Source organism: Glycine soja, chromosome 11 (assembly GCF_004193775.1).
Source record: "Glycine soja cultivar W05 chromosome 11, ASM419377v2, whole genome shotgun sequence".
Lineage (NCBI taxonomy): Eukaryota > Viridiplantae > Streptophyta > Magnoliopsida > Fabales > Fabaceae > Glycine > Glycine soja.
In genome coordinates this window covers 395,502-407,547 of record NC_041012.1, presented here as the reverse complement: position 1 = coordinate 407,547, position 12,046 = coordinate 395,502, and the positions used below count along the sequence as shown (strand labels likewise).

At 30.4% G+C, this 12,046-nt stretch overlaps 1 protein-coding gene and 1 long non-coding RNA gene across 8 annotated transcripts; one reads left to right on the top strand and one right to left on the bottom strand.

Moving 5' to 3' along the window:
• The first annotated feature begins 1,144 nt into the window (after positions 1-1,144).
• LOC114377639 (5'-nucleotidase SurE-like) lies at positions 1,145-11,305 on the top strand. 7 transcript variants are annotated; one of them, XM_028336249.1, is made up of 10 exons: positions 1,145-1,364; positions 1,443-1,537; positions 1,620-1,684; positions 2,043-2,086; positions 2,733-2,822; positions 3,081-3,234; positions 3,908-4,081; positions 4,310-4,369; positions 4,438-4,551; positions 10,982-11,305. In XM_028336249.1, the coding sequence occupies exons 1-9, from the start codon at positions 1,234-1,236 to the stop codon at positions 4,546-4,548; spliced, it is 924 nt and encodes a 307-aa protein (XP_028192050.1). In that variant the 5' UTR covers positions 1,145-1,233; the 3' UTR covers positions 4,549-4,551; positions 10,982-11,305. The 7 variants fall into 7 exon arrangements, with proteins under 7 accessions (XP_028192050.1, XP_028192051.1, XP_028192052.1 ...); XM_028336250.1 differs by having other exon boundaries at positions 10,947-11,305; XM_028336251.1 differs by lacking the exon at positions 10,982-11,305 and adding an exon at positions 6,717-7,068.
• LOC114377641 lies at positions 6,171-6,922 on the bottom strand. The gene is made up of 2 exons (XR_003659125.1): positions 6,806-6,922; positions 6,171-6,516 (listed from the first exon to the last, which is right to left on the bottom strand). It is a non-coding gene; the product is annotated as an uncharacterized LOC114377641 (long non-coding RNA).
• Positions 11,306-12,046: the final 741 nt, after the last annotated feature.

Below are 12,046 nucleotides of genomic sequence, written 5' to 3'. Positions count from 1 at the left end.
CAAAATTTAAGAATTAGATTATCATTAAATTATCTATAAAATTGATTTATCACACTTTTTACATATTTAAATATTAAATTTAAATTTTTAATTTTCCATGGTTCAATTTTTCAGCATCTCATATTAAAACAGATTTAATTACTTATCATATAAAATTATTATGACTTATTATCACTTCTGATCCATTAAATTTTATTTTAATTCTGTTTTAGTACGTTGTTTTATTTTAATTTTTTATATTTTTAAAATGTATTATTTTGATTTTTTTTTTTTATTTCCCGTCTACAACATTTAATTCCGTTGGTGTTTTAAATTTTAAAATAATTAATTTAACATAATTACAGTTAAAAACGTCATTATCTTTATTTTCGTCCTATTCTTCTTCCAACCACATCCACCATAACCACCGCAACTCATCTTCAACCTCACAACCACCACCAGATCAGCGCGATCATAAAACCAAGTTAAGAAATATCAAAACTCATGGAAAACATAATAAGGAACGCTAATGTCTTTTAATTGGATGCATAGAGCTTCTGAGAGGTGGAAGCAGTAGCACCCAATCCATCCCTTTTCTTTCAAACAATTAAACAACTTGAGGGGTTTCTGCTCTTCACCACAACCCTCAGAACCACTTGATCTCACCCCTGATTCCATCTACCAAAGCCCCTCCCCCAAAATTAACATCACTTGTAGCCAAAGTTAAACCCTAATTCCCATATTTTAAGCCAAAATGATCCTAATTCCACAAAGTTCCCCCCTCCCTTTCGGACCAAAACAAAATTTCAACAAAATCTTACCTTGTCGGAAAATTAACGGATTTCGTACCTCGCAGTAAATTGTTGCATGCAAGAGCAACGCAAGTCCCTGCCGAAAAACCCAAAGTGATCTGAGTGTGATGCAATTCAGAAAGAAATTAAAATGAAAATCAGTATACGAAAGAGTCAGAGGGCGAAAAAGGGAGAAATTTTTGGGTTGTGAGTTGCAGCCGCGAAGGACAATTTTTAACCCTCACTGTATTAAATTAATTATCTTTGAGATTTAAAACACTAAAGGATTATAATAATTTTTTAAAAGCTTAATATAGTAAAACAAAATAAAGGTAAAACTTTAATAGATCAAAAGTTAAGCCATAAGTTATATACAATGGCAACATGGAATTAAAAAATACTAGTAAATTTCGCGAAAAAGACAAAGGGGTTTGTATGTGAATCTGATCATCTAGAGTTGAGAATGGAAGGAGGGAAACGAGGCACGATTCTGGTCACCAACGACGACGGAATCGATGCTCCTGGCTTAAGGGCATTGGTTCACTCCATCGTCAACGCCAACCTTTTCAACGTTCTAGTGTGCGCTCCTGATAGGTAGTAGTAGTATCCTTTGCCTTGATCGCAATCCATTATTTCTTTCTTTCACGAATATAATGCGATCATTTGTTTCAGCGAGAAATCAGCTGTTAGCCACAGCATCACTTGGCTCCATCCAGTAGCTGTTAAGCAAGTACAGATCGAGGGAACCACCGCATTTGCCGTTTCTGGTTTGTTTCTCTTCCTCTTCCCGCTACAACGTCGTCTTCGTTTCACATTACAATTCACTGCTTACGTTTGTTTCCTTCGCAGGGACTCCCGCTGATTGTGCTTCTCTAGGGATTTCCAAAGCTCTCTTTCCCACAGTACCTGATCTGGTATGCCTCTTCCATTTTACTTTCACATTTTAACTTCCTAATAATTTGCTTCCAGCTTATTTTCAAACAATTCAACGCAGTAAGTGTTGAATTGTACACCTAACCTAATTAGTGTTGAATGGTTTGATCCCATTACATGACCTAACCCAGTCAGTGACCACTGACCAGTGACTAGTGAATTTGTAGTGGAACAAGACTTTTATTTATAGGTTATCGGATTTCCAGCTGGTTTTTTTTAACCTAACTAATCTGCTATTCTTCCCGTTCTATCTATTTTATTGAGCTTTTATTTATTTATTTATGATCTATTTAAAATGATCCAGCCAGTTGCTGATGCGTGTTATGTCCATTTGCACAGGTGGTCAGTGGCATAAACAAGGGTAGCAACTGCGGTTATCACATGTATGTAACATCTTTTCCTTCCACATGTCCTCACCAAATCCTATATCTTACTAACTTTTCAACTTCTGAACTGCAAATGAATCCTTTACAAATTTAAAATGAATGCATGTTTGCCTAGAACCAGTGACAGGGGGAGGCACTTAGGCAGTATTTGAAGCCCTCTTCCTTTGCTAGGAGTAAGCTAGTTGTTTAGTCAGGTCAAAATTGGAGTTGTCTGTTTGACAATTATATTCATCAATCTTTTCTTAGTCGAAAACTTTATTTATGATCAAGTGATCTATATCAATTTGATCTTAAAATCTATATATTATGATCTAACCATGAAAGTTGTTTTCCCATTGGAAATATTGTAATTTCCCCAAACAATTAATTTTCATGCTGCTTAAAATCCTGGACCTGATAGCAACAAATGTAAAAGAAGGGCATTTAATTGAAGTATATGCTTTGAAAAGTTTTCCATGGACTTCAAATGGCAATTGCCATTATCATTCTAAGCATTGAAAAGATAATGATGATTGCAGTTCCTTGAATTCTGAGATGCAGCTCCTAATTATGATTTCCATGATAGGAGTATTTCTTTGCACTGTAGTTGCTTCTGTAGTTATTACTTCATGAAGAAACTTTTGCCCATGGCTTAACTGAGTAGGTCCCTTTGCAGTGTTTACTCTGGCACTGTAGCTGGAGCTCGAGAGGCCTTCTTCAATGATATACCTTCTATCTCCATTTCATATGACTGGTATGACATATTTGCATTATGCTTCTGGTATGGTATATTTCTGGATTTATCTTGAATATTTGTTCTGAAATTAATTTCAAAACCATTTTGTTAGCTTATATAGTTGTGAGTTGTGACTTATAACTGAATGAGCATCTCGAGTAATGTGGCTCATTGGCGTTTTAAGCTATTCCAACATTCTTTCATTTATGTCCTACTGTGGCAACAGCTTTAATTTCATTGACCTGTTTGACCATTTGGAGGTTACTTTATATCCAGGGTTAAAGGAAAGAGTAACCTACATGACTTCACCCTTGCTGCTCAAGTATGCATACCTATCATAAGTGCTGTGCTGGTTGAAACAAAGCATCCAAGTTACCCTAGAAAATGTTTTTTGAATATAGACGTGCCAAACAATGTTCCTAACCATAAGGTACATCACAATTATATTTGCAATCTGTATGTTTAATAAATGATTAATATGATATAGCCAGATGGGCTTGTATTGTAGATTAATCATCACATAAATTTATGCAGTGAGGAAATGAACATGATACAGGATAATGGGGGATAAATTAAAATTATAGGTTGTTTTTCATGCTTTATTTTATTTTTTCAGGAATTATTTAAAGTATTCCATTGTTATTTTCGGTTGTTTTACAATAATAATTGTTAAATTGGCATCCTATAAGAATAAAGTATGGTTTACCAAATGAAGATTAATTTCGTACTAGCTAGTTTTATTATGCCTGTTAAAAGGTCCTGCTCTGTTTAAAGTGAGGAAATATTTTTTTACGTTAATAATGTTCCAACTAGAGGTAGAGGTCAATAGATTGTTTACGAACATGGTTTACGATAGAAAATTTGGTGTTGTTTGATCCATGTAATTGAGATTTTGTTTTAACTATCTGTCCTTTGTATTTCTGTATCCTAATATTGAAGTGAGAAACTGCCTATCAAAAAAAAAAATTGAAGTGAGAAATTGTATAAATTCAAAGGGCTGGCAATGCTAACTTTGCTCCGAGCCTACAAGAATATAGTGCTTTGCTTTGTCATGCAATCAATTATAACTATTTCTTGGTCGTCGTATGTGTCTTTGGGAAAAGGGTTACAAGCTAACTAAGCAGGGTAAAAGTATCATCAAGATTGGATGGAGGCAAGCCACATCTGAGACAGAAGGACCAAAAATGTCATCTGATATGACCAATACAGATACAGAAACATCAAAGAATTTTGACTCATCATCTGTATCACCAGAACATCTTTTGTTTGCGAGAGAGGTGGGTGGGTTAGTTTCCTTTTTCTTTCTTTTTTTTTTACTTGAAATACTCCTATTGTTATGTGTCCTACACATCTGAGACTCTAAGCATTCAGTTTTGTCATCTTCTGAAGTAGACGTGATGACGTGAAGCTATATGGAACACTAAACGTTCTTACTTGGATGGACATTTCCTTCCCTCCTCTTTTCCCCAAGGAAAATGATGTAGTGAACTTTTTATCATTTGCAGGTAAAAGGTTCCGTACTTGATGGAGATGATACGGACTACAGATGTTTGCAGGAAGGATATGTAAGTACATATAAATTTGAAAATAAAAATTGAATGCACAAATACTAAGCATTTTCATTTTTTTTTAGATTACTGTTACTCCTCTTGCTGGTCTTTCTCATGCGGAGGTAGATTGTCAGGCCTATTTTAAGAATTGGCTACAAAGTGTCCCTGAACTCCCCTCGTCATCATCTTTATAATACGTAAGTCCTATCACGTATTTGTAGTTTATATAACAGCCTTGATTGCAATTCACCACTGGCAGTATTTGGTTTTACAATTATAGCATTCTTGCTAGTTAAGAATGATTATTCTTCTGAGATGAATGGAAAATTTATGAAAATTTTAATATAATGTTTTTAATTGACACCACTACAAATGGCATTTGAGAACCAATTATACCTAATTCATATAAGGGCTATTATAAACATACATTTACTTACTTTCTATTCATCTCTTGCTTTCCCATCAAATTACTTATTATATAATGATACTTGGACGCCTTTATATTTTAAACACCTCAACATTTCTCATTTATCTTTATCTCTCATTTCTCATTTTAAACACCTTAAACATCATATCACCTATCCTACGAATACTTTTGTATCATTTTCTTCCTCTATCTAGGTGTCAATTTGCATTTGGGGGTGTACATATATATTTTTTTTTTCTTAAATACTATTCATGCTTAAAATTTTAAACTAGTCTCAGCCTCATAGGTGTGCGCAACTTTATCAGTCTCCCAGTTGGTTTATTTTGAAACAGTTTAAAAATAAAAATTTGGCCCCATTGTGCTTTTGTTGTTCACATACCAGGGATCAGACCAGGGTAATCTACTAGGAGTAGTTCGGCCCCATCATTCTAGCTCTCCTATGTTTTCGAGCAACTGATGGTGATAAAATATTTTCATTTCCCTATTGCAGAAAATAAGTTATGACCAGAAAAAAATTGTTCAATAAATTTACAATTTAGGCTTCCAAAGGTTAGGATATCGTTACATTAATCCTCCAAATATTTTTACCATTAAATTAGTATTTCAAAAATTAAAGTGTCATGATAGTACTCAATTATAAATTTTTACCAAATTAATCTTGAGAATATAAAAATTATTACCATATAGAAGATTCAGATAATGGTACAGAAGGACAAATTTAGAGATAATTTTATGAAGGGCTAATTTAGTATAAAAAAAATCTTATAAGGACTAAGATAGCTATACTTTAATCTTTAGGAGATTAATTCAGTAGCCAATTTTTTTTAAGGAGCTAACGTTATCTTAATTTTTGTAAAAGAATCTTTTCACATTTTACTCATACATACATATTAAGTGTTAATATATTTTTATTTCTGTTTTAGAAGAAATGTTTTAGTAGGTTAATTATAAACTTTAAAAGTATTTTAACAAATACCTTTTTCTAAAAATTAAATGAATATATTCTCATTTAATTTTTAGAAAAGTATTTTAATAAGTTATACTTTTATATGTATTTTAATAAATTTAAAGTTATAACATGTTCGCGTAACTATTCTAAAAAAATAAGTGAGACTACATAATCATAACCGAGCCTGTGTGTATCACACTATTAAACTCCACACGAGTCTGTGCAAATTAACATTTTTTCCCTCTCTTGATAGTTGTGTTATCCATTCCAAATAGCTTTCACGCGTCAACCTCAACAAGGAAAACAGGAGAACAAACTACCATTTCAACAACAGCTTACCAGTAAAAACCCTTATTGAGGACTTAATAATTTGTTTTTCAAAGGCTAATTTATTCTTAGTGAGCCGGTCCCCGCCCTCCCACAGGTTTTGCAAGCAGGTATTGAAGTATTCAAGGAGGAAAATGAAATATGGATGTTTAAATAAGCTCTTAATGGATGCTTCATACGACAAAAAAATAAAACAAAAAATCGAAGAGAATCATCCTATGTGTTGATGCTACAAATGTTAAAAACAAATAAAAGGAAAAAGAGAAAAACAGTGTTTGGACATCATAAATAGTTTATGTATGAACTTTACTAGCTCGTATCGATTCTGTTATGTGCTTAGCCCTCATTTTTTCAATGGCTAAGAAGAAGAATGTGATTCCACTAGTACTGACCAGAGGACGTGCACGTCTTCATAGGGGCAAGATTTGACATCTTCATATAGAATGTATATCCCTCTTCCTGAAATGTTTAGGCAAAATTGTGAAAACTTGGAAGTGTGTGGAAAGAAAGAATTGAATAAATGATGCATGTGCGTAGCTAATAGGATGAAGGTAGAAAGGGAGAAGTTGAGTGTGTGAAGAAAAACACTTCTTAGAATTCAAATGATGAGGCATTATAACTTTGTACTTCATTTCTAGGAAATCTCACTGAAATGGCAGGTGAAGGAGGGAATTGTGTTGCATGTGAAGAGGAGAGGAAAAAAACATTTCTGTGAAAACACTTCTTAGAATAATGTGATGGAACATACTCTTCTTGTGAGTGGAATGCATCTGGAACCAAAGCTTCTTGAGTGGAGAGAGGAGGGATTGCAGCCACCCCATTTGGTGGTGTGGCTCATGCAGGGGTAACAAACTTGAGGGTCATAATAAGAAGAGAAGAGGGTAAGAGATCTAAAGAGGAAACCTCTATAGCCTTTGCTTAAACAAGGATGAAGATTTTGCAAGGTCGCTTTTTTATCATGTTTTGGGACATTTTTACATTCCTTTGCAGGCCAATCATGAAATTCACATTTGTTGCTGGTACGTTGTCCCTTTCAAACCTCTTCTTATCCCTTATAGAAGAAAAAGAAAACACTCCACCAATCAGCTTTGCATCTCACACTTTCACGACCATAAAATAAAAAAGAAAAAGAAGCCTCTCTTGGTAGATATAATCGAAATCCTTTTTTTTTTCCTTTCCTTAAAGAGTGGTGGCTTATGCCTGAAGATAAACTTCCTTTTTTCACCATTTGGCATCTATATACATTAGTGGTAAAAGGCACAAATTCGGAAGGTTTCCATATTGTGACACATAGGCCCTCCTCTTGCATTTCAAGCAAGTACAATCTCACTTTTTAAGAGTCTCCAAGAAGGCACACGAGGCTTTGTTTCTTGTTAGTCCACCTGTTCCTGAAGGGTGCCTTACAAGAGTGAAGACAATAACTTAGGAATGTCTTGCTGACTCAGCTTCGACACATGGATGATTTGACTTACCTCATATTCCATTAGAATTGAATTGCTTCCCCCCCCCCCCTCTTTTACTTTGTTATGCATCAGATTTATCTTGCCTCAGACTCCTCGAGACACGTAATGGTTGGTACGTCCAAGCTATTAATAGTGCTAGTATGCACAAGTCGTCTTACAATTGAGAGAAAAGAAAACATGGTAGTGGGCCTACCATTTCAAAGTTAAACTACTTGAACAACAGTGAAGTAGAAAAATAAAACAGAGCAGTTGGTACATATAGGATAAATTTATTTTAGAATGTTGGTAAACTGTTTTCTATATTTTCTTTTCATACTTACACCAAAAAAAGCATTTCATACGATTTAGCAGTTTTCCTATAAAACTCAAATACTCTTTTTCCAGAGTAGATTCATTTATTATACAATTTTCATTTGAGAAATATATATCTTTTTTTATTTAAAAACCATTTTAAACCTTTTTGAGCCTTAACATTCTCTTCTCAATTTTTTTCCTAAAAAAATTCCATATTTTTTTAGATTGTCAATTCTGTTTATAATGCATTAGTAAAAACAGTCAATTTTAAATATTTATGCAATATTTCTTCATCATCATTTTCTTAAAGTATTCGTGTAAATGATAGCAATAACACACTGGTAGCCATTTATTTCCTAGTGAGTTTGGATCCATGTTGTCTATGGAGCCATTTTTGAGTTGCCTGTAGCTAGCCTTGTAATTACCATGGAGTGTTCAGTCCATCCATGGCGTTCCCTTCTGTTTGTGCCATCAGGGATAGATTCAAAGGGGACAGCGTGTTTTATTTTCTTAAAGAACATTATTTTTTTATAATTTTCTTACTCAGTTGATTTAATTCTAAAATCAAATTCAATCATTCAAAATAATTTGAATTGGATTAGTTTTCAAATTTTATTAGGGATAGTATATAAATTCTATTTATCCCTTATATATATTAATTTATTTTTAATGAATATAAAAGTTTTATGATGGTAGAAAACAAAAGATATGAAAACAGTTTTAAATTAATTTAAATATAATAAAATTATAAATATGCTAAAATAATTAAAATTATTTAGAGAACAAGACCATGAAGAAATTAAATATATATTATAATGCGGTGTTTGTTGGTTTTTAATTTAGTTTTCGAGCAAGCCTTTTGTTCAGGAACGTGTGAATCATGTGTCTGTGTCCTCTTATCAAGGTTTAGTGACGCATAAAAAGGGTTATACACTTAAAATGCAAAAAAAAATTATACACTCATTCAATCATAACATATTATATTAAGTATGATAACTTTTACTTTCAAAATAATTCTCTTAAGTAACATTGGTTATGTTCAGGAAATCGTTTTAGTTAATTTTTAATTTTTTTATTAGCTAAAAAAGTTTGTTTGATGATTAAATAAACAAGTTTTTTTAAAAGTAATTTTTAGTATTTTTTTAAAACGTTACTTGAATAATGTTTTTTAAAACTAATTTCTTATTATCCTTTATATACTCATTCAATCATAACATATTATATTAAGTATGATAACTTTTACTTTCAAAATAATTCTCTTAAGTAACATTTGTTATGTTTAGGAAATCATTTTAGTTAATTTTTAATTTTTTTATTAGCTGAAAAAGTTTGTTTGATGATTAAATAAACAAGTTTTTTTAAAGTAATTTTTAGTATTTTTTTGAAATGTTACTTGAATAATATTTTTTAAAACATTAGTTTTTAGTTTTTTATATTTTATTTATTTTTTATCCATAAAATACTTATTCAGTTTTCTTATTATCCTTTATATACTCATTCAATCATAATATATTATATTAAGTATCATAACTTTTACTTTCAAAATAATTCTCTTAAGTAACATTCGTTATGTTCAGGAAATCATTTCAGTTAATTTTTAATTTTTTTATTAGCCAAAAAAGTTTGTTTGATGGTTAAATAAACAAATTTTTTTTAAGTAGTTTTTAATAATTTTTGAAACGTTACTCGAATAATATTTTTTAAAATATTAGTTTTTAGTTTTTTATATTTTATTTATTTTTTATTCATAAAATATTTATTTAGTTTTCTTATTGTCCTTTTTAAATATGTTATTTATATCATTTTATATTTCTCAGTTACTTCAACAGCTAATTTTAATTGAACACTTATAATTTAATCAGTTAATTTAAAAGTTGTATCTACTAACTAACTTTTTAATTTTCGATTAACTTTTTAATTTTTAACTAGTTTTTGCCATTAGTTTTGTCAAACAGTCATTAAACTCTCCGTTACCATTTGTAAAAATAGGTCATTTTTTTACTTATAAATTGACTATGAACTTTTAACTTTTTAGCTAACTTATAAGCTTTGGTTAGCTTGTAAGCTGGTTTTATCAAATTTAGATAATGTATTTTCTAAACTTTTTTCCCTTGAAAAGAAAAAAATAAGGCCAAAATATAAATTAAAAAAAACTCTTAAAAATAAGCAATTCTTTTAATAAAGAAAAATATAAAAAATTATAAAATCTAATTGAAAGATTTTTATTTTTAAGGAAAAGAAAACATCAAAACAATTAGATCAAATACTACCTTTAAACAACTTTTCTTAAATTTGGAAACTGCTAAAATTCAATCGGTTATCTATTAGTTGAGTTTTTTTTATTATAATAAATAATTTAATTAAAACGTGTTTAAAGTGTAAAAGTTGTTTCTTACACTATTATCTAATTACATATCATGATATTTAATAAATTTATTAATTATTATAATAACTACCATAAAAATCACTTTATAAGGATAAATTATGATTAGTTGAATTCGTAAAAAAAAAAAATAGTAATTAAACTCTATAGAAAATTAGCCTGAAGTGTATAACTTAATCTTATAATTTAAAAAAAAAAAATGAAGTATATGGATATAATAAGTTAAACTTGTAAAAGTTTAATATTATATATTAATTTTGTAACAAGTATGCAAGTGTCAATTCTCAAGAACTTGTTAATAAGACTCTTATTTCCGGAAAGTAAATTCAACCAATCGCCTGGTTAATATCCCTTGAACATAGGGTATCACACTTTGCAACATAAATTAGTATATTTTTTTTTCAAAAAGGATTTGTAATTGTCACCGAAAAATAACAAATCCATTTTAAGAGCCGAACCAAAGTGAGCCAGATCACATTAGCCCTAACTCAAGCTTAACTTGAAGATGTTTCGTTATGAAAGTGAATATATTTTCTTAGTTGAAGTATAATTCAAGCTTTATTAAGGGTTATTTGAATTTAATTAGTGAAATTTAGATTTATATTAACAATTTTCCATAATCGGTACATCTTAAAAATGTTTAATAATAATACAAAAAAGTAATTCAAATAGATATATCCAACTCACTCACGAATTAATAAATAAAATGTGTACTCATTTAATTAACAAGGCAATTTTTTTAACTCCAGCTAAGCTTTATAAGATCATGGGTTTAACATATCAGGATGTTAACAACTCAAGTCACAAGCATCCATCGTATCCTTGAGCCGTACATAGAAGCAATGAAGTGGGTGTGAAATGGAATATGGATTATAGCGTTAAAGCCCATCAATGGCTGGACCAAGACTGATAACTTTAATTTACAGAGAATTTCAACAACAACTGCCTCAGATTTTCACTGTCCCGTGATTATTCTTTTGTACGCTTATAAACCAGTACCTCTGGCACCAATCCCTTCTTATTCACAAGTTTCATGATAGCAAATTTCACACATAAATTGTACGCAAATTGAAGTTGAATTTGTTTTTATCCGTTATATTTAATTTTATACTGAACAGAGCAATTCACATGATGCGATCAATAGAACATGCATTAGCTGCATCCCATCCCACTTGATTATCGAATAGACATTACAGTTTACATAGACGAAAAAAATCTGATATATTTTTAGATATTAAAGACTAAATATTCATTAATATTTTTTTAATAGACTAAATATTCATTAATATTTTTTTTAGACAACTGATAAACAGTAAATAAATAAGCTGGAAATAGGACTTTCTTTTTATAGTATAGATAGGTAGGTAGCATTCATGTTTAACATTTTTTTAACTAATGCAATAATATATAAAAGATTCATGGGCTATATATACTACATAAATATTAAAATGAAAAATGCTAAATAGTGTCAATGTGGTCCAAATGAAGCAAAATACCTCACAATCTCTGAACAAAATCGAACTCAGGAATACCAAAATCAAGCTAGAATATTTTTTATAATTTGGTAATCTTTGTAATTATAAGTTTTGGCTTGGGATCCGAGTTGTTTGAGTTGACACTATTAATTATTGGTTTGAAGCTTAATTATATTTAAAAAAATTCGTTCCTTCTCAACAATATATTAATTATATGTCATCCCACTTTATTGACTAGACATTATAATTTACATAGACAAATGATGCTATCCATCAAATTTAGAGTCAATTTGATGAGTTTTTTCGTAAAAGATAAAAAAAATGATATATTTTTAGATATTAAAGATATTTAATAAAATAGGCTAAATATTCAC

Coding starts and splice junctions, on each gene's coding strand:
- LOC114377639 (XM_028336249.1), top strand. CDS start 1,234: ATGGAAGGAGGGAAACGAGGCACGATTCTGGTCACCAACGACGACGGA. Junction 2,087..2,732: donor AGCAACTGCGGTTATCACAT/GTATGTAACATC, acceptor TTAACTGAGTAG/GTCCCTTTGCAGTGTTTACT. Junction 4,370..4,437: donor GATGTTTGCAGGAAGGATAT/GTAAGTACATAT, acceptor ATTTTTTTTTAG/ATTACTGTTACTCCTCTTGC.